The 22720-nt window shown below is 42.6% G+C and overlaps 1 protein-coding gene across 1 annotated transcript in view; it reads left to right on the forward strand.

The window, feature by feature from the left end:
- Positions 1-22720, forward strand: part of csmd1b (CUB and Sushi multiple domains 1b) — a 2043836-nt gene that overhangs the window by 1748048 nt on the left and 273068 nt on the right. Inside the window, exons 40-42 of the mRNA XM_078213588.1 lie at positions 5478-5596; positions 12770-12839; positions 16268-16384. Of these exons, the coding sequence (XP_078069714.1) occupies positions 5478-5596; positions 12770-12839; positions 16268-16384 (306 nt within the window). The remainder of the gene's footprint in view (positions 1-5477; positions 5597-12769; positions 12840-16267; positions 16385-22720) is intronic.

Below are 22720 nucleotides of genomic sequence, written 5' to 3' on the forward strand. Positions count from 1 at the left end.
ATGGCCAATCAACCTAACCCGCACATCTTTGGACGTGGGAGGAAACCGGAGCACCCGGAGGAAACCCACGCAGACACAGGGAGAATGTGCAAACTCCACACAGACAGCTGTGCCACCGTGCTACCCCTATCTGGTTGTCCCTTTTACACTGCAGTTGACAAGTTTATTTTTCTCCACAACAAGAGAGAAAATCAGGAGATATGCCCATAAGTTATATAGCAGCACATAAATACAATTTTTTAACTAATATCATAGACCAGATACTATGGCTTTATTTCCCAATTATCTTGATATAACTGCCCTCCAGTTGAAATTCTTCAGTGTGATGATCTTCATGCCTCAATGAATGGAACCACCTACATAATGTATTCATAATGACGCTGAGGGTTGAGATGAATAAAAAGGGAGTTAGATCAACTGGAAAAATATGCAACAATGGATTTCAAAATGTATGCTAAAAACAGCCCAAAGGACAAAATAAATACTGTTTCAAATAGCCACACAGTTTAACTATGATTCACTGTTCTGATTTATATTGTCATCTGAATATTTTAATAAGATTACTTTCTTATGATTATTCCTTTCAATTCGGTGTCATTGTACAGAGCTGATTCCATAATCAGTGACTCCGAGTGAGATGAGGAATCACTGATCAAAAAATCAGGTTGTGGGCCCATAATTTCCTATGATTGCTGCTCTATACTGTTGTGGGGTGCTGATTGCGACTTGGTAGGTGTTATGATCCAGCTGATGATAATACTGGACAAGTCATATTCCAAAGTGAAACCTGGCATGGCAGATCCTAACTTTGTTTTTCTTGGAGAAACTGTGGAGGTCAATTATTGAACACATTTGCAAAAAAGTGCCAGTATACTTTTAAAACAAAGAATAAAACATTTATCAAACAAAATGCTAAAAAAATTGTCCCTTAGTGTCCTGAGATATGTAGGTTAGAGGGATTAGCGGGTAAATGTGTAGGGATATGGGGGTAGGGCCTGGGTGGGATTGTGGTCGGTGCAGACTCGATGGGCCGAATGGCCTCCTTCTGCACTGTCGGGTTTCTATGATTCTATGATTCTTCTATGAAGATAAAATTAACTATATTACACGAGACAAAAAGATTGGAAAGGTTCCGATATCTATACCAGAAAATGATTCAAGTTCACATTATTCCTTTGATGCCATCAACCCTTCCAGGCACAAAACCCCAGTGAAGATTTACCACCATCTAACATCAAGATTTCTTGCTTGAGTTAGCTCCGTTTCAAACAGTATTCTTCTGGCGGACTGCTGACCATTCAATAAATGCTTTTCTTCAGCAGTTAACTCTCCCTGCAACACACAAACAAAGCAATCTGTACTCATTGTTCCTTAAAATTCATAGCAAACACATGAGTTCCGTAAACACAGTCCAGAAAACTTGTGGGATTTCTTATTCGAGATAATAGACCTTGTGCCTGCACTATCTGATATACACATACAAACTGACCATCTATGTTTCCCTGCCTCTCTTTAAGTGTTTCAGGACCCCTGTCACGAGACAACAGCACAGTTTTTTCTACTTTGTATTTTTTTTTAACTTCACAAAGCTACTAACCCCTTGGTAACCTATCCCTTCACATCAGCAGAGGTAAAACTTGATTGAAAATGCATATATACAAACAGGGCATCAGACTTCTTGGCACCCACCTCACAAAAACCTTTAAATGAAGCTAAAACCAGGCCTCATCTTCTTAACACCGAAATACAGGATATAGAGCTATACATTGTTCCTGACACGAAGGGTGGAATTTTGTGAGAAGTATCCAGCTAGCATGAAAATGTGAGAGTTGCAGATCCGTTTTTTGGGCATAGACATTGAAAATGTGGGCTAGACTATTTCCAGCTGCTACAGGCAGTGGGCAGAGCTTAACTCATCAGCCAACCTGCTGAGGGAGCTATTGCGCATGTGCAGTCCTCTGTGTCAATAGCAATAGTAGAGGTCTGACAAACAGGGAGAGAGCTGTCAGGCCTCTGCTGTTGCAGGAGCCTGAACACAGCTCCCCCCCCTCCCCCCCCTCCCCCATCCACAGCAATTTCAGGGGCCCGCAGCTGATCGCGAGCCCCACACCACCTGGAAATGCAGCCCGGGTGGTATGAGGCTCATGATCAGCCCCTGGCCCATTTCCAGCGAGAGGCTGACTTCGCCAGAAATCCAGCTCTCGTAAGATCATGAGAGCCGAGAAATAAGGCATGATCCTGACTTCTCAGCTCTGGTATGAGTTTACTGGCTCGCTCCGCCCATCAATGGGCGGGGTGAACTGGTAAAATTCCAGTTCATGTTTCAATGATGTATTCATAGTCTGAAGTATGTTAACTATAAGTCTTTATTACTACTTGAACAATTTACAAATATATAGCAAAGGGTTCAATCTGGGAGCTGTCTCCATATTTAGATCTGCACACTACTCTGTCCAACATCACATTGACTCCATTTTGCATGTCATGTGTTCTCTTACAGTGCTGTGTTGTCAGTGCTATACACAGTTCCATGTTAGCCTTGTGTGTGCTAGACCCTTAAAGTAAACTAACCATGAGAGTCCAGTCGATGATTCTGGTGAAAGGCCCCAATTATCATCATCCTTGCTTTTCTTTCCAATTTTCCTCCTCTTCTGCATTTTCAGCAAAAAAGGACACTGGGTGAAGTTTTTGCAGAAATTGACAAAGGCCGATAGCAGACGGGAAAAGCGGGATTGAAGCCACTGATAACAACAATCATTTTCTCCGCCATATAATTTGGGATTAAAAAAAAAATCAAGAGGCAGGTTCCAAAATATTTCACTGGCAGAGCGGCCTCAGATTGCCCTTCACCACCAGCAAGTTAGTAACTCGAGGATCAGGGCGCCATTTTTAAAAGCTGCCCCAATACACAGGAGTTTCCTCCAAAATGCGCCACACAACCTCTGGTACTGCCTGGTCACTGCCCCCTGGCGCTTTGCTTAAATGTAAACAAAATATAATTGCTATAATTTATTATCAGACAATTGCCAGTAAAATGTTCTGTCAATTTTTTTCCCTAAGGTCTGACATATGCTGAGATTTCTCCGGCCTGATCACGGCATGTTTTCCCACAGCGAATGTGGCAATCCATTCCAAATCCATGTTGACCACAGCAGGGACAGAAGATTCTGTAGGTGGAAGGGCCCAGAATATCCCATCCTCTGTATTTTTGGGGCTTTTCCTCCTTTACGGATTCTGCAGTCTTTCTTAGTTTTGTAATCTTTGTTCTTTCTTTACAATGCCCAGTTATACATACAAGTAGAGATATATATTTAAATGATCTTTTAGTTATTTGCCGAAGAAAGAAATTTGTCATATGATGGAGCTCAACATCAGTGTTTTATTTTCAGAACTTGGATTTCAATTGAGCTAAAATGATGGGTTGATGGCCTATTCCATTTGTCCACTTTCTCCGACACTTTCATTCCATCTGTACAAATTGTGCAGAGTTGGGATTTGAGTTCAGATCATGAGCGCTTTGGGGATATGAATTCTGAACAAAATTGAGATACTCTAGGTTATAATGTTGTAGATCATTTTCCCTCTGTAATCAACATGTACTTCTATTGCATTGCCCAGTGATAATTTCTGCAGGGTAATATAGAGCCCTCAGGTGGACTGATCTTTCTGCTGCTGATCATGCTGCCAGTAAGTAGTGGGAGTGCAATAGGGTGGCATAGCTAACAACACATCACCTGCTTCACTGGTGTTTAAATGCTAGTGGTCCTGGATGGGGGAAAGTTAAAAATTCAAATAGTAGATATTAGTGTTGAGAACAGTTAAATACACCTTTCTTTTGTAAAAAAACGTGTTCATGGATAGACCTCTTGTCTGATCCTCTATTAAGCTACCTTTGGCATTTTGCAAGCGCAGTAGTTTAATAAATGAGCAACATTTGTTTCTGATAAACCACCTTTCTGTCAAAAAGACTGATTTTTGGGCCATTTTATATTTCATCACATGTTCCACTGTGGCCCTCACAGCACCTGCGTTGGTAGGTCCAGCTGGAAATCAATGAAAGGATAATCTAAACTAAAAATAATTATCTCACTTACACATTGAGAATTGTGTTTAATTAAAAATAAATCACTTGTGTCACAGCCAACATGACTTAATTGCACCTGGAGTAGTGTTTATGAGTTACGAGGCTTGCATCTTTTGGTGCTTTATTTTCTGTAACCCACTCAGATTTCGACATGTCTGGCACTTGTTTGATTTGTGCTTCAGAAATTGGGTTGCAGAATGTTTAGTAAAGTTCTTACGGCTCTTCGATACTCAGAGAATGTTTGGGGGAACGTAGAATGAGAGAATTTTTGATCGACAAGGGAATCGAGGGTTTATGGAGGTTGACAGATATCGAGGGTTTATGGAGGTTGACAGATCAACCTTGATGTTATTGAATAGTGAAGCAGGCAGGAGGTTGAATCAACTCCTGCTGCTCCTATTTCTTTTGCTCTTATGTTATCAGTAAATGGGTGTTTGTAGCACAGCAAGTCTTACAGAAGCCACTAAAAGTGCCTGAGTGCAAAGAGAAAATTTGAGTGGAAATTTCAACTGTGCTCATCTCTAATTCTTTGCATTTTGACAGAATGGAAATATTAATATTGATTATGTCAAATCAATACACACTTTACTGTTTTCAAATACCTTTCCATTCCCTCCAGGGAGTTAAATGAGAGCTTATTTTACAGAACATCCCAGGGTCTAAATGCTGAAATCCATTGCGTAAGGAACAAGCGGCTGAATAACTTGGCAGCAAAAAAACCCAAAATCAGTTGACAGCCTATTCCCATGTTGTTATTTCCCCTGGTGGTGTTCTTCACCCAACACTTGATTACCACTTGTCATCTATTAATTGGGCTCTTGTGGTTACTGAGTGGAATATATTAAATAAATGCACTCTTGTTACATTATTAAAATAGTTGCTCGCGAGTGTGCATTTGTACACTGAAAATGAGAGAGTTTGGAATAAGGGCCTCCATCTTCACTGAAGGAGTGCCGCCAGCTGAGAATATTGCAAGGAAAGCAACATAAAGTGATGAACTTGCTGCTTTGATCAGACATAGCTGGATATTCGTTTTCAGATGAAAGCAGAAAATTCTGGATAAAGCAATTCTAATGAAGAATCATACTCGTTAACTTGTCTTCCTGTTCCAAATTCTAGCATCATATTTTTCTTTTGTTATTATTCATCAAGAAGAAAATACTTACCAATGTTCTTATTATCAGATTCATGCCTGAAAATATATGAATTTAAGTTAGAACCCACAGATGAATTTAGTTATATTGCCAATATGTAGTCAGATGCATAAACATACATTCATTAAAATGGATTGACATATTTGCATGTTCTATAACTTTTTATGCAATATTAGATTAGGAGTTGTCTAAATGTTTAGATTTCATTACTATCTTCGCTTCCAATTGTCTCACTGCAGCTGTTGGCCTTACAACTTGTCCTGATCCAGTGGTTCCGAGCAATGGCATAAAGATTGGAGACAGATACTTTGTTAATGATGTTGTGTCCTTCAGCTGTGAGTCTGGCTATGCACTGCAGGTAAGGTCAAGGAGGTGTCCGCTTTTTGGCTGTGTGGCTATGTATTACTGTGACTCTGAGTACTGCACTGTTGAAATGGGTGCATATTCGCATCAACTCTATTTCTTTAGTGTAACTTACTAGATTGGTGTGGGTGTAATTTCAACACAGTTCTTATTGCAGCGTTGCACAGATGTGCATAATTATATTACCGTAGTTCTATAATGCGCCACATGAATAATTATACCAGGGATATTCATTGCAATCGATGATTTGCACAAATGAACCTAATTTGTAGACTTTGGGTGTCAAGATTCCAGATTTATAAAATTCAGTTTTCTCCCCCATCGTGACATCTGTTTAAATCACAATTGGAATACAGAAAATGAATGCTGTGCCCGCGAATGTATTTTCCAAGTATGCTGTTCCAAATAATTTCTCTTTCCATATTTCTGCTCCCAACACACAGTGTGCCTTCCACCCAAGTAATGGGATATATAGGATACATAAAGCATCAATCAAAAAGTCCTACAGGACCGGGAATACATATAGCAGAAGGACTTGTGAAATGTGACATTTTTGTCGCTGTTGTTTTTTTTCTCTCTCTCAACCAGCTGCTTGATCTGACTCTGCAGGGATTCCGTCATCCAGCTCCTAACTAAAAATGACAAGTAGCTGAGTCTAAAGGTTAACAGCTGTGATTAGTGAACAATGGGTGTGCCTTTTGTTTGTCTTATTCTGGTTTCCATTGAATGTGCTAGTCACATAATTGTCAGTTTGTGCAGCTCTCGAAGAAAGAACTTGTCTATTTTACGTCCTTAAAAATATTATCATGCAGTATGTAAAAATGGAACATTATGTTCTCAGCAGTGCCTTTTTAACATAATGTACTTGCTGCCACACTCGACTTTGAACCATTTAAAATGATTTGCGGCCCAGCACCTTGCACAAAGCTTCAAAGGAAGCATTTTTCTGAAAATAAAATAATTTCTCAGGCAGAAATGCTATTAGCATCACATGATTTTGTTTCATGATTGTAATGCATTTTTTTAAAAAAAGGATTTTGAGGTTTTCCAAAAATTAAAGGACTAAGCATAAAAGCATAAATTTCATCTTATCGCAGGATGGAATAATCAATCATTTTGTAACTTCTTTATAGTTTAATATCCTTGGTTATTGAGAATATGTTTTGAATGGTCATAAATGTAGAAGGTCACACAAGGCCCAGCAGTGTTTCCACAGTATGGTTATTTGGGTACATTTGACAAACGGATTTGCACCGAATCAAATACATTCGATGAAGTGCAGACTCCCCCCTGCAGTTTGATGGCAGGTGTTACTCATGATTATGAGATTATTGTTTCCACTAGTGGATGAGTCCAAAACTAGGGGTCAACTAAGTAAGACAGTCAGGTGACAGGAAACTCATTTTGGAGGATAAAGAGCCACGAGGTAGGCTGAGTGGTCTGCTTGTGTGCTTTAAATTTCATGTAATGCAATGTAAAATCACCACCCTAATTTGTTTAGAAGATTGTTTTGGATTGAGAAAACTCACTGCTCCATTTGGAATCTCTACAGTGCAGAAAGAGGCCGTTCAACCCATTGAGTCCGACTCTCCGAAAGAACATCCCTTCCTCTCCTCTGCCCTATCTCTGTAACCCTGCACATTTACCACGACTAATCCACCTAACCTTCACATCTTTGGGCACTAAGGGGCAATTTAGCATGGCCAATCCGCTTAACCTGCGTATCTTTTAACTGTGGGAGGAAACCCACACAGACACGGAAAGAATGTGCAAACTCCACACAGTCACCCAAGGCCGGAATTGAGCCCAGGTCCCTGGTGCTATGAGGCAGCAGTGCTAATCACTGTCCCAGCGTGCTGCCCATCTTTCAAGAATATCAGCCTTGCTATTTCCTGCCATTCCATCTGGATGTTTCTTAAACAAGTCCAGTGTTCTTGATTGGATTCCCCTGTCTGACACGGAAAAACTGGCTCCCATCCCCACAACCCCCAGTTTTTGATTATTCTCTCTATCAAGAAATGAAATCGATTTTTCTCTTGAAATCTGGACTTTGCCAGAAAGTGGCTTGGATTTTTGTTCGCAAGAGTTGTAAGAATACTAGGTTCCACAAAGTCAACTTTTATGATGGCTGCCCAGACATCAGATTTTCGTCTGGGAGATGTGGGCTAGATTACAAGTTGGGGCGATAACCCCAGAAATAGTGAGGATAATACCCGGTACGGAGACAGGCTAGGCTGAAGGTCTGCCTTGGACTCCAGCACTGTGTCCAAAATCTTTTTAAAAGGGAAAAAACATAAAACTTTGCTCATAACGTCACGCCCACATACACATTCCATGCTCCATCCATGCCATTTCATTCACTGTACCCACCTCTTATAACCACTCATAAATCCGTGGGAGCTAACATATCCCCATGGCTCCCACACCCTCCATGTCAACCTCTGCCCTATACCCACTCCCATCTCCCTTTGGAGCTTTTTTGCTAACTTCATACCAGCTTGTGTCAAACCGTGCCCCCCCAACTCACCACCCTATTCCCTTAAGTCTCCCATACTCACCTGGTACCCAGTATGGGCAGACCTCAGGACCCATGCATAGATGAGTTAAAATAAAATTCTCTAAAATAAAGTTCCTATGTGTTTATTGCAGACTGCACTGGATTGAAAAATCACATTCGTATAAAGCCAATTCACTGCATTAGCATTATTTTGACTACATAAAGCCTGATAACAATAAACATTTGTTTATGTGGGTGCAATTTTCTTATAACAGCAAGCATTGGAATTCATAGTCCCAGCTGTAGCAGTCAATCAAACTGAAATGGCAGGCACCCTACTGTAATAATGGATGGCTGTGAAATCAGTCACGCACCACTAATCCAGTAATGGAAGCCCTCAGGATATGTCAACAGACTGAAATAGCAAGCAATGATTTCGTTAACACTCCAACATTGTTTTCAAAGATTTAAAGGGCAGGACTTTTAAATGATAGTTCTGTTTGAGAGGTGCTTTTGACAAGTCCTCTTAACATTTTTGAGTATTGCCCTTGACAATCCATGAGTTTATTCACTTTCTATGCATACTAATGCCTGTTTGAACAATTTCGAAGGACACCTGATCTTGCTCAAAGGACACATTCCCTCTCCCGGAAGGTGCCCCAGAACCAGATCCAAATGGCAACCTTACCTCTTCTCCAACGCGGCACTCTTAGCAATCCAAAGACATACACAAAGTTCAGACCAGCTCTACTCTGCAAATGTTAGGTTTTACATTTTTGGGATACAAAAATCTGACTTCAGTGGAGGAAGCTGGCCATTTAAATTATCACGAATCATGCATGTATGAAATGCGAACTACCCCCATTCCCATCCCCACAAAAAGGGGAAGTGTTGTGTTCAGGGGCTGAACTTACAATTCATGACACTTCCATCAGGAAATCTGAGCAGTGTCTTGATTTTTCACCTTTGGTGAGATGTACTGACAGCCACTGGCAGTGGAAATGTCAGCATTTGGTGCATGTCCATTTGCAGATGGGTGATGATATTCACAGAGAAAGATTAATTAATATGATGTGATTACTGCTAGTTTATTGAGCAGTGACTTGCTCTGTGATTAGGAAATTCTAGGTTCAATATTATTTTACCCTTTTAAGACCAGTACATCCGAGATTTCTTTTTGCTGCTGTGCAGAATAATAATGATATTTGAGATCTTCGGAATTGTGCTGCTAAATCTTGGAGCCTGGGGGTGGTTCCTGCTGCTTCATTAAAATACATTATTATTAAACAGTTTTACCTCATATGTGCCTCTGTATAAAGTTATATGCAGTTTTGGTGCACTTGTGACCTCTAAATGAAAAATAACAAGGGAAACTCTTTAAATATTTACTGCAGTCATGATAGGAAGAATGCTCCCAGCTGAAACGGTGACACCAAAACTTCAGTAAGATTTTAATTCAGTGCACATGCGCCTTTATTTACATTTTCATGGGCCCAAACTTCTGAACATGGATGGATAAATTAGTATTGAAAAGCATTTATTTTCCTTTTCTCTCTGATCTGTGGACAGGTAGAAAATCATACGAAAATATCCGCTCAAAAAGTATCACAATGCATCCAATAACTACTGGTTATCCACACATAGTATAAAGTATTCTATGTTACATTATTTTTCTACTTAATGGAAAAAACATTGATCTGTTGTTGTTACAAACTTGATTGACAGGAAAATGCCAACATATCCATCTTGCCTGCCTCACCTCATGTTGGTTGGATCATCATGGCTAAATACCTTCTCTTTAATGTGATTTCTGTTACGATTGGGAACAAGTCCAGCTCCCTCTTGAAGTGCAGAGACTCAGCACCCACTGCACCAGCAGCAATGTATATCAAAGGCTCATCACTCTGGGCAAAGAAGAATTGCCTAACATTCAGCTTATTCCTGCTCTTGTATTATTTAGACTTGTGTTATCTGGCACTCTCTGTCATAGAGTCATACAGTATGGAAACAGGCCCTTTGGCCAACTTGTTCATGCCACCCAGTTTTTACCACTAAGCTCGTCCCAATTGCCTGCATTTGGCCCATATCCCTCTATACCAATCTTACCCATGTAACTCTCTAAATGCTTTTTAAAAGATAAAATTGTACCTGCCTCTACTATTGCCTCTGGCAGCTCATTCCAGACACTTACCACCCTGTGTGCGAGAAAATTGCCCCTCCTGGGCCCTTTTGGATCTCTCCTCTCTCACCTTAAACCTATGCCCTACCTTTAGGAAAAGATGTTGACTGTCTAACTTATCTATGCCCCTCATTATTTTAAAGATCTCTACAAGATCGCCCCTGAGCCTCCTATGCTCCAGGGAATAAAGTCCCAATCTATCCAGCCTCTCCTTATAACTCAAACCATCAAGTCCCGGTAAATCTTTTCTGCACTCTTTCTAGATCAATAATATATTTTCTATAATAGGATGACCAGAACTGTACACAGTATTCCAAGTGTGGCCTTCACAACATCTTGTACAACTTCAACAAGACGTCCCAACCCCTGTATTAAATGTTCTGACCAATGAAACCAAGCATGCTGAATGCCTTTTTCACCACCCTGTCCACCTGTGACTCGACTTTAAAGGAGCTATGAACCTGTACCCCTAGATCTCTTTGTTTTAAAACACTTCTCAATACCCTACCATTAACTGAGTAAGTCCTGCCCTGGCTCGATCTACCAAAATGCATCACCTCGCATTTATCAAAATTAAACTCCATCTGCCATTCATCAGCCCACTGACCCATTTTATCAAGATCCCGTTGCAATCCTAGATAACCTTCTTCACTGTCCACTATGCCATCAATCGTGGTGTCATCTGCAAACTTACTAACCATGCCTACTAAATTTCTCATCCAAATCATTAATATAAATGGCAAATAACAGTGGACCCAACACCGATCCTTACGGCACAGGCCTTCAGTTTGAAAATCAACCCTCTACAACCATGCTCTGTCTTATGTCATCAAGCCAATTTTGTATCCAATTGGCTACCTCACCCTGGATCCCATGAGATTTAATCTTTGCAACAACCTACCATGCGGTAGGCACCTTGCTAAAGTCCATGTAGACAACATTGACTGCACTGTCCTCATCTACTTTCTTGGTTACCCCTTCAAACAACTCAGTCAAATTCATGAGACATGATTTTGCCACTCATAAAGCCATGCTGACTGTCCCTAATCAGTCTTTGCCTCTCCCTGTCTCTCAGAATATCTTCTAACAACTTACCCACTGCAGACGTGAGGCTCACCAGCCTTTAGTTCCCAGGCTTTTCCCTGCAGCCCTTCTTAAACAAAGGCACAACATTTGCCACCCTCCAATCTTCAGACACCTCACCTATGGCTGTTGATTCAAATATCTCTGCTAAGGGACCCGCAATTTCCTCCCTAGCCTCTCACAATGTCCTGGGATACACTTCATCAGGTCCTGGGGATTTATCTACCTTCGAGTGCTTTAAGACTTCCAGCACCTCCTTCTCTGTAACATGTACACTCCTCAAAACAACACTGTTTATTTCCCCAAGTTTCCTAACTTGTATATACTGCTGAGAAAGAATTGATTTTGGATCTCACCCATTTCTTGTGGATTTGAACATAGATGACCTTGTTGATCCTTAAGAGGCTCTTTTGTCTCCCTAGTTACTCTTTTGCCCTTTATGTATTTGTAGAAACTCTTTAGATTCTCCTTTGCCTTATCCGCCAAAGCAATCTCGTGTCCCCTTTTTGCCCTCCTGATTTCTCTCTAAACTCTACTCTGACACCTTCTATACTCTTTAAGGGATCTACTTGATCCTAGGTGCCTATGCATGTCATATGCCTCCTCCTCCTTCTTGACCAGGGCCTCAATATCCCGAGTCATCCAGGGTACCCTACCTCTAAGCCTTGCCCTTTATTCGAAAAGGATTCTGCTTACCCTGAACCCTGGTTAACACACTTCTGAAAGCCTCCCACTTATCAGACGTCCCTGGAATTAAACTGGAATTATCTACCAATGGGGATCTTTCAAGCCCTTGTGTTGCTTTATAAACCTCTGTCAGGTTACATTTAAGTCTGTGCTGCTTTAAGTTAACTACACAAAGTTCCATATGTCTATCTGTGTAGCTTAAGTTCTTTAAGCTCACCCAATATATGCGGGGGGGTGGCAAAACTGGGTACAGTGCTCCGAATGTAGTCTAACCAGAAATCTGCAGAATAATAGAATGGTGTCCTTTGAGTCACAGTGAAGCTGTTATTACAACTATTATTACAACTCAACGACATTTTAGCTTCATCTACATTACTTATACTTATGGACCTTCAGTGATCTGTGCACAACAATACCTCAGTCTTTTCTCTTCCAATCTATTTCATTATTGTTCCCTGCAAATGATACATGTATTTTCTGTTGACCTTATCAATATGCAAAACCTCTGGTGTTAGATATTCGGATCTTAAAGGCTCATCACCAGTGCAATTATTTATTAATCCTTTGGCGGCAAGCAATGTAGTCACTGTTTATCAATTTTCCCTTTGGAATGCAGTAATAAAAATCAAAGTCAATATTAAAGACATTAGTTTGCCAGGAAATGTATTGGCTTTTTAACAATTGCTAATTGGTATATGGTCGGATTTATTTTAATTTCCTAGGGACAAGCCCATGTTTCTTGTATGCCTGGAACTGTTCGCCGCTGGAACTATCCACCTCCAATCTGCATTGGTAAGTTCGGAAAGATCCTGCTCTTTTGGGGAATTTATCTTAAGTGACAAATGAAAAGGATTATGCTGCAATATTCGTGAGGAATTTAGTGAGGAATGCTGAGATGATTTGGAATTGCTGGCGTTGGACTGGGGTAGGCACAGTAAGTAGTCTCACAACACCAGATTAAAGTCCATAGTGTGACATGAACTGCATTCCAAAGTTTTATTTGGTAGCATGAGCTTTCGGAGCGTTGCCCCTTCATCAGGTGAGTGAAGAGTTTTGTTCACAAACAGGGCATATATAGACACAAACTCAATTAGAAGATGATGGTTGGAATGCGAGTCTTAACAGGTAATCAAGTCTTTACAGGTGCAGACAATGTGAGTGGAGAGAGGGTTAAGCGCAGGTTAAAGAGGTGTGAATTGTCTCCAGCCAGGACAGTTAGTGAGATTTTGCAAGCCCAGGCAAGTCATGGGGGTTACAGATAGTGTGACATGAACCCAACATCCCGGTTGAGGCTGTCCTCGTGTGTGGAACTTGGCTATCAGTTTCTGCTCAGCGATTCTGCGTTATGTGTCATGTGTCTTCATCGTCCAGTACTTCCCCGGAGTGGAGAAGCTATGACATCTTCTCCGGAGCTTTCAACATGTCATCGATGAAGACGAACACCTTGCTAAGGCCATCCCCACACCTCCACCATTTGCCTTCAAACAACCGAGCAACCTCAAACAGACTACTGTACGCAGCAAACTACCCAGCCTTCAGGAAAACAGTGACCACGACACCACACAACCCTGTCACAGCAACCACTGCAAGACGTGCCGGATCATCGACACAGATGCCATCATCTCACGTGAGAACACCATCCACCAGGTACACGGCACATACCCTTGCAACTCGGCCAACGTTGTCTACCTGATACGCTGCAGGAAAGGATGCTCCGAGGCATGGTACATTGGGGAGACCATGCAGACGCTATGACAACGGATGAATGGACACCGCTCGATAATCACCAGGCAGGAGTGTTCTCTTCCTGTGGGGAAACACTTCAGCAGTCACGGGCATTCAGCCTCTGATCTTCAGGTAAGCGTTCTCCAAGGTGACCCTCATGACACACGACAATGCAAAATCGCTGAGCAGAAACTGATAGCCAAGTTCCGCACACATGAGGATGACCTCAACCAGGATGTTGGGTTCATGTCACACTATCTGTAACCCCTACGACTTGCCTGGGCTTGCAAAATCTCACTAACTGTCCTGGCTGGAGACAATTCACACCTCTTTAACCTGCGCTTAACCCTTTCTCCACTCACATTGTCTGCACCTGTAAAGACTTGATTACCTGTTAAGACTCGCATTCCAACCATTATCTTGTAATTGAGTTTGTGTCTATCTATGCCCTGTTTGTGAACCAAACTCCCACTCACCTGATGAAGGAACAGCGCTCCGAAAGCTCATGCTACCAAATAAACCTGTTGGACTTTTACCTGGTGTTGTGAGAATGCTGAGATGGCATGCTGATGCAGCCGAGAGGTGTCAAAGTCTTTTGCAGTGCTCACACTCCCAGACCAACCATTGAACCAGAGAAAGTTTACAGCACAGAAGGAGGCCATTCAGCCCATCTTGTCCATGCCAGCCCAAACCAATCAAGTAACTCAACATGGACTGGGATTGAACCTGGTATCCACCTGGTGTGGCTTGGCTTTTTTTTCTATTGATAACTGAACTAGTTTTAAACTGCTAATTGTTTTCGAAAGAATCACATTAAATTAACTCCATTCTGGATTTAATTATTTGGACTTTGTAAAATACAAATATTTGAATGAAATTTGTTGGAGAAGGTACTTTCTAATGGCTGCAAATTGAAAATTGCCAAGGAATCCATTCCTGGTCTGTTCTGAATTTGTTTTGTAGAACCAGGGCAAAACCTGATAACAGGTTATCTGAGCGACAACAGCTGATTTGTGCTCCACAGAACCATTGCCATTCACCTGGATGGTACCTCAGCAATCTAGGTAATCTGCTGGCAGGAACCATTGAGCACTAGTATCCACAACCATGATAGCAATCATCTACATCTGCATAACAGAAAGCTGGGCTTGTGTGGCTTCAGTCTGAAGCTTCTACTGCAGCAGCCAGATGTTGGGTGGCTTCTGTTTGCACTGAAAATTGAGCTGAAATCTCAAACGCCAGGCACTGCATTGTAGTTGGGTTTGCAAAAAGGCCTGGTGGAGTTGGCCACCATTCCTATATAGGAAAGAATAGGATCCAATCTCTTCACAAAGTCTTATACCAAGTTGGCACCAGACGTCTTGATGCTCTTTAACGTAGACAGGCTGCCAAAAAATCTGTGGTCAATGCACTGAGTTATTCTGTGTGCATATCTAGCAGCTGCCGCCTTGAGGTCACCCATATAAAAGTCCTCATCAGAATCCTCGACAGCAGAAATCATGCGACCTCGTCCTCCGTCAAGCTGGTACTTTTGCTAGCTGATTGCAGGCCACTTGAGTTTGGTACCTCATTACATATCCCACCTCTAAGCTATCCTGTATCAGTACTGGAGCTGGTAGCTGTGAGTTTGTGAGTGAGAGACACTTTTTCTTCTTCATTGTTGTCTTCCAGACTTTCCATTTCTTTGTCTTCTGTCACTGTCTGGTCAGGTGGCAGTTCTTGGGTGTCTGAAATGAGAAAGGCACAAGGGTGAGCGTTTAGGTATAAGGAAGGGGGCAAATCAGAGGTGCATGCTTATACCATCTGCAACTTGTAAATCAGAAGAGATTCAGTGATGAAGAGGAAGTGGGAGAAAGGATTAGGTATGAGCATATGGTTAACTTCATAGATTCCAAACCTGCTGCTGGCCACAGCCTTAGTCATTATCCTTCTGTGATGGTGAGCACTGTCTTCTCTATTGAAATAAGAATGAGAAGTCCTGCCTCTCCCCACTGGTGATGTGCTGCTGCCTCCAGTTATGCCCCACATTGTCCGTCAGAGAGAGGAAAGCATGCCAGTCAGTGGGTGCAATGTGTTTGGGTTCTATGGATGTACTGATTGGTCAGTAGATTCGCATGCTGGCACAATGTGCCACTGGTATATATGTAAAATAGAATTGCTCCAAGCTCCAATAAACTACTGGTGTCTCTCAGGTGGATATTGTATGAACTGTATGTTAAAAGATTAAAGCTTACAAAGGCACCTTTTGTGGTGCAGACAAGGGATGTAAAAGGCGCCAGATAAATACAAGTTGTAGTTGAGGCTAAATTACAAATTGAACTTCAGCAAGAATGTAAGGTTTAATTTCAAATGTTTTACACTTTGAACTTGTCCAATGAAAAACCTTAGCTGACTGCAATTCTGATAATTAAAGGGAAGTAATTTATGTAAGGGCACCAGAAAGACCTTGGAGGAACTGTATGCAATAAATTATTTATTTTTGTCTTATTAATCAGCCAGATGCGGAGGGATATTGACTGACATGAATGATGTCATCCTGAGTCCAGGATTTCCTGGAAATTATCCAAGCAACTTGGATTGTTCGTGGAAGATTTTATTACCCATTGGATATGGTAAGGAAGCTAAAATTAATGTTAAGATGTGCTCAATGGTTACACAGTGTGAGTGAATGCTGGCTGCATCTGTGGAAGTCAGTTTGGAATTACGCCATTCACTGAAAATCTCTATCCTTGTTCATGGCTGGGATTCTCCGGTGCTGCTCAAAATGAATGGAGTATTGGCTGGAACACCAAATTTTCTGTTCTCACTTGCAGCAGGGCGGCCAGGGATGAGATCGGAGAATCCCGCCCATTATATTGTGGCATGATTCTTCTTTCGTCCATGAATGATGACAGATTTCTTCCGTAAGTTTCTAAAGCTTTGTTTCTTTATCAGCATCTTTATTTCACGCAGTTACTTTATGAAAATTAGTAGGCACTGATCCATGAGTACAATCGACTGTATTATTAAAAGAAGTGTAATCTCTGTAGCACTTTGATTTCTACAGGGGGACAGGAAGGCTTTTGTAGGAACCTGGTGGCCGGTGATGAGCTCAGCTATGTCAAGCAACTGCCAGTCTTGATGACAGGGGTGCACCTAGTGAGACTCCTGGCAAGATTGACCTCCTGGTTGGCAGGTGGGCAGAGGGTATCTGGTGAGAGAACTCATGGGAATAGTTCATTGGAGGATGGAGACAGAGCCACAGTTCAGGAGACAGACAAAGGTCTGGCCATATTTGAGGAATGGGAGAGGTAGAGGATGAACGAGGAATGCTGTGATCAGGAAGAATGGGTGGGGTGAAAGCCTCTGATTGTGGAAGCAAGCTTCAGGGGATGTGCTGGACATGATTGGGGAGAGGGGTTGGGCTAAGCAAATGGGAGGAGACTTCCTGACCCACAAGGAAAACTTAAAATGTGTCAAAACATATGGTTCAAACATACATCTACTATGGATGAGCACTTGGCACTAACAATAAATTGTTCGAAATATGAAGCATGCAAAAGACTGACAATCACCCATGAGTGGTCAATATCATATTGATTGTAGTTCTCAAAGACTGACTTTCACTCTTTCCCCATGTTTGCAAAAGTTTATCTATCTTTTTTGTCTTTTTTTAGGGAGGGACAAGATATTTTATTGACAGTGGCTTATTAAATTAATTTTAGCATGTGTTTGAAGTCAAAGTATCCAATTACAGGCTGAATCCTCTTTGAAAGAAACCCACCAGGACAGCACCAATCTTTATTAAACTTGTTTCAGTTGTTTTTCATCAATCGAGGCCGCTTGGGATGTTCAGTTGGACCTGGCTGCATTGGCATTCTATTGACGAGTTCGCGTCATAACTGAAGTGGTCAATTCTGAAGGCATGATAACACCTTTGAAACACAAATGTTTCATCTCTGAACATCACAGCTTTGTTCAATTTGATAGCACTCCCTGGGAAAGCATTATTATGACAGAATGCCACAATTTTGCACGTTTTAACAGAAACCATCGAACCTCGATTCTCGAGGCCTAATGGTCATTTGGACAAGCCTCATCACAAAATTAACTTTTAGTAAAGCCATTACTGTTTTATAGCAGGGCAGGTGAGAAAGTGTTTTGTTTTAGTGTTTCTTCACACCCACACACTGTTTTTGACCCTTGGAGGAAATAGTGGAGGAAGTGATAGAAGGATTCCCGAGCTGATCATCAGCATGTTGAATCGTGTTACGAATGTCCCTTCCATGGCCAAGTCCTGCCATTGGACTTGAACCCAGAGCTTCTGGTCTAGTGATAGAGGTGCTACTATTGCACCACAGGGTCTCCAGAAATGGTTAAAATGGCAAACAAGATTCTGGGCTTAATTAATATCGGGCTATATTACAAAAGCAAGGAATTTAAAATAACCTGAGTGAAACACTACACTTAAGAAAGGTTATGAAGGCTTCAGAAAGGATGCAGAAAACGAGAATGGTTCCAACAGTGAAGACTTCAGGAATGTTTGTAACTTTTAGGTTCTATTTGAACCTAAATTTCAATATGTATTTGTTCATTTGAGGCTTTAACCCCTGAAGATGCAACAGGAGACAGTCTGGTGAAGTAACTAAGGAAACTTTACTTAAGTTATAAAGTAATACTTAACAAAGCAGGGCAGCAACTTTACGGGCATATTACGGTGCTTGCTTCCTGGCTCATCTTAGGGCATGAAGTGACACTCAGTCTTTGTTTTCTCCCCATCATTCCTGTGGACAGTAGCTCTCCAAACTTCAGTGTTAGATTTGATGTTCTTTTTGGTCACTGAAAACTGCTGCTTATTTACCTGTTCCAAGCCTCAACCCACAGCATGATCAATGGTATTGCATTCTAGAACAAAGAACAGTACAGCACAGGAACAGGCCCTTCGGCCCACAAGACTGTGCCATCATAGATGCCTCTCCAATATTTTCTTGCCACTCCATGGTCGATATCCTTCTATTCCCTGCCTATTCATGTATCTATCCGGATGCCTTTTGAGCGTTGTTGTAGAATCTACTTCGACCACTTCCTCCGGCAGCGCATTCCAGGCATTCACCACCCTCTGTGTGAAAAAGTTGCCCCTGAAATCTCTTTTAAACTTTCCCCCCTCGCTCTCAACTGATGCCCCTGAGTAATTGATCCTTCGACCCTGGGAAAAAGACTCTCTATCCAAGCCTGTCATAATCTTGTAAACCTTTATTAGATCCCCCCCTCATCCTCCACTCCAATGAGAACAATCCAAGCTTGTTCAACCTTTCTTCATGTCCATAATCTTCAAACCAGGCAACATCCTGGGAAAAGCTCCTCTGCACCCTTTCCGATGCATCAACGTCCTTCTGGTAGTGTGGTGACCAGAATTGTACACAGTCCTCCGAATGCAGCCTAACCAAAGTCTTATGCAGCTGCAACATGGTTTTCCAATTCCTATACTCAATGTCCCGACCGATGAAGGCCAGCATGCCATATGCCTTCTTGACCACCTTGTCCATCTGAGTTGCCAACTTCAGGAACTATGGATCTGTACACCTCGATCCCTCTGTATGCTACTATTTCGAAGGGCTTTACCATTTACTGTATACTTCCCTTGTGCAATAGATCTTCCAAATTGCATCATCTCACATTTGTCCAGGTTAAATTCCATCTGCCATCTTTCGGCCCAGGTCTCCAGCCGATTTATATCCTGTATTCTCTGACAATCCTCCTGACTACCCACTACTCCCCCAGTTGGCCTAAACAAGGCGAGACTATTTTCTAATCAACTAAAAGCAAACAACTATTTTATATTTGGCTGAAGGGGCGCGTAACTAATCTGTGATTAATCTTCAAGGATGATGGTTGTTGATTAATGTCATTTACCACTGTCCCCGACTGTTTCCTTCAAATACCAATGACTTATAGGACTACCCTCCTCAATATAGTTTTTTTCTGTTACTTTAATTACTTCTTGCTCAGGTGAAATTATTTTTTATGGTATCTTCCTTGCCCATTTGTTTAGGACAGAGGAAGTCTTCTGTCATACCCTCATGAATGATACCTTGAGCTCATTTGGCTTTTTTGGTGCAAGTTCCTCATTAAATCAAACACCTGTCAATGACTGTTTTAGGGGCCATTTGCTCAGCATTGTTTTTCTCTCTGCGGTTGTTGGTACTTGGAATGAGTTACTTTACTTTTAAAACAAAGGATAAAGTGGTAATGTTGCTTATAAATTTTAATCCTTGAAAACCGAATAGAAAAGTACTTAAAGTTATTTAGAGTGTGTATTAAACATGACCAGAATTGTCTGGTCTCCCATCAGTGTGTTTCCTGGCAGCAAGAGGTGACGCAATCGATGGTGCCATTGCTGTCAATAGGATTAATATTGAAGCCATGCCACACAACTAGGAAATGAGCAGCAGGAGCGCGCTACCAGCAGGACCACTAGCGAGTGGAGCGAGGTCTCTGTGGGGGAGAGATCGGTGGGGGTGCAGGGGCATCCGCTGTCATTGAGGGAGGGAAGCCAGTGATTAGTGCTGATCATAGGGGTGGGAGGGGGTGGGTTGGCCTGCTGGGTGAGTAGGGGGTGGGTTCAGGACTACGGGAAGGGAGGGGGTGGGAAATCGAGAGATTGGGACTGTTGGGGGTGGGGGGAGATTGAGACAGGCTGTGGGGAGGAGGGGTGCGTAATGGGGGGGGGAGTGGCAGGGGCTTTCCTGGAGCCAGCAATTGGGGTGTGACATTAATCAATAACCATCATCCTTGAGGATTAATCACAGATTAATCATGCACCCCTTCAGCCAATTATAAAATAGTTGTTTGCTTTTAGTTGAGTAGGCCAATTGTGGGAGTAGTGGATAGTTAGGAGGATTGTCAGAGGATACAGGAGCATAAAAATCGGCTGGAGACCTGGGCTGAAAGATGGCAGATGGAATTTAACCCAGACAAATGTGAGGTGATGTGATTTGGAAGGTCTACTGCAGAAAGAATCCACCTGGAGATTTCCAGCCCATAAGCATGGTTTGAAATGTGAGGTAGTGAAGTTTCCTTGTATATTCAATTGATACATAGGGTGGGATTCTCCCCCAAAAATTCTAAATGTCGAATTTGCATAAAAACTGGAGTAAATCCCACTGGGTTTTTCAATAGGATTTTCAAAATGAATCTCTGACACACTGTGCACTGCAGATGCACTAACGTGAATCTCATTAAAAAGCTATGGGTGTGGCCTATTCCTGCTGGAGAGGCCGGCAGTATAGCAGTGAGTGGGCCACTCCGCGTGCGCAGATCTTTCAGCACCAAAATCGGTACATGCGCAGTAGCCCCGCACTGCCAGCCTCCCGATCGCTGGCCAACCCCTTGACCCCGCATTGCTGACTGTGTGACCCACACCCCCCACACTCCGATCGCTGGCTTCCTCCCCCCCACAACCCCCACCCAACCCAGCTCACCTCGATCTCCCTCCACCCCTGACAGTCCTGATCTCCCGATTTCTACCCCCCACGGCTCACCTCAATCCCCCCCTCTCCATTTCCACAGTGCTGAACCCCCCCCACCACCACAGTCCGAACCCGCCCCCCCCCCAAGCAGGCCAACCCAACCCCTCCCACCCCGATGGTCAGCCCGAATCACTGGCTTCCCTCCCTCAGTGGCAGAGGGACACCCTCGCACCCCCACCGATCTCTCCCCCACAGAGGGTTCACCCCGCTCGGCCCTGTCCCCTTTAGGCCTTACCCAATGCCCAGTGGGCACTGCCAAGTTGCCCCCTGGGTATTGCCACTTTTCCCCTTGGGTAGTGCCAGGGGGCCAGGTTGGCACTGCTAAACTGACAATGCTCATGGGGTACTCCCCCTTACCCCCAGTCTCCGGGGGGGGCCTCCATGGCCCCCTTCACTCCAGCGGGGTTGGGCTGCCAGCTCTCTGCTAGTGGAGAGCTGTTGTAAATCCCGCTGGAGTGAAACACTCCGTGGCCGGTGGGCGGGGGAGTGAGGAAGGAAGGAGAGGCGAGTGGGCCCAGACTTCAGTTCTATTTTTTTATACAGCTCCATTCCAATTTCTGGCATGGAGCTGACGGTGCCAGAAATCCAGCAGCCAGAGATGTGCGGAGGGCATGGCGCCCAGCGGGAAGCCCACTACACGGCCTCTGCTTGAGTCTCCCAGCCTGCCGTGCTGCTAGAGTAACACAGTGAGCTGACAGAATCACGCCCATAGTCTTGAATGATAAAAGTTGAAATGGATTATACAGGTACTAAACCAACCACATTTTGTGAGTGGCCCACTCACTCAAAAGTCAAGTCTAATGCCAAGAATACATTGAGCCAAATGCTAAAACACAAATTAAAACTAACTGAATGTAGAGCACAACTATTCTTATTTCCTCGTCTGCACACAATAAACCGCTTCTAATTTTCCTTTGCTAAGAGCACAAAGTTCTTATAAGGTTTTAACGATGTGAGAGGATGTAAGCTCACCCGATCAAACTGGAAGGCTGCAAGTTCTCGCATTGTGGCTCTATGAAAGGAATTAAGTACAGCTGTTCTGTAATTAACTCATCATCACCTTTATCCTGTCTAAAATCCTGTGGTATACTTCTCTGCCAAGTGAAGCTAAGCAGAGTCACATAATGCTAAGGTGCTAAAGACCTCTGTTGCTTACAGTTTAAACAGAATAATATATTAGGTTAATTGATTAATAGGCTTTGTGTGGAAAATAAACTAAAACTAATCACTAAACATCAATTTCCCTGAAATATTGATAGACTGGAGAAACTAGGGTTGTTCTCTGTGAGAGAAGTTTGAGAAGAGATTTGACAAAGGGTTAAAAATTATGAGGCATCTCGACAGAGTAGAGAAAGAGAAATTGCTTCCATTGGCAGAAGAGCTGAGAAACCAAGGACACTGATTAATTAGCAAAAGAAGTAATGGTGGTGTGGGGAAATC

The sequence above is a fragment of the Mustelus asterias genome, chromosome 5, assembly GCF_964213995.1.
Source record: "Mustelus asterias chromosome 5, sMusAst1.hap1.1, whole genome shotgun sequence".
Taxonomy (NCBI): Eukaryota; Metazoa; Chordata; class Chondrichthyes; order Carcharhiniformes; family Triakidae; genus Mustelus; species Mustelus asterias.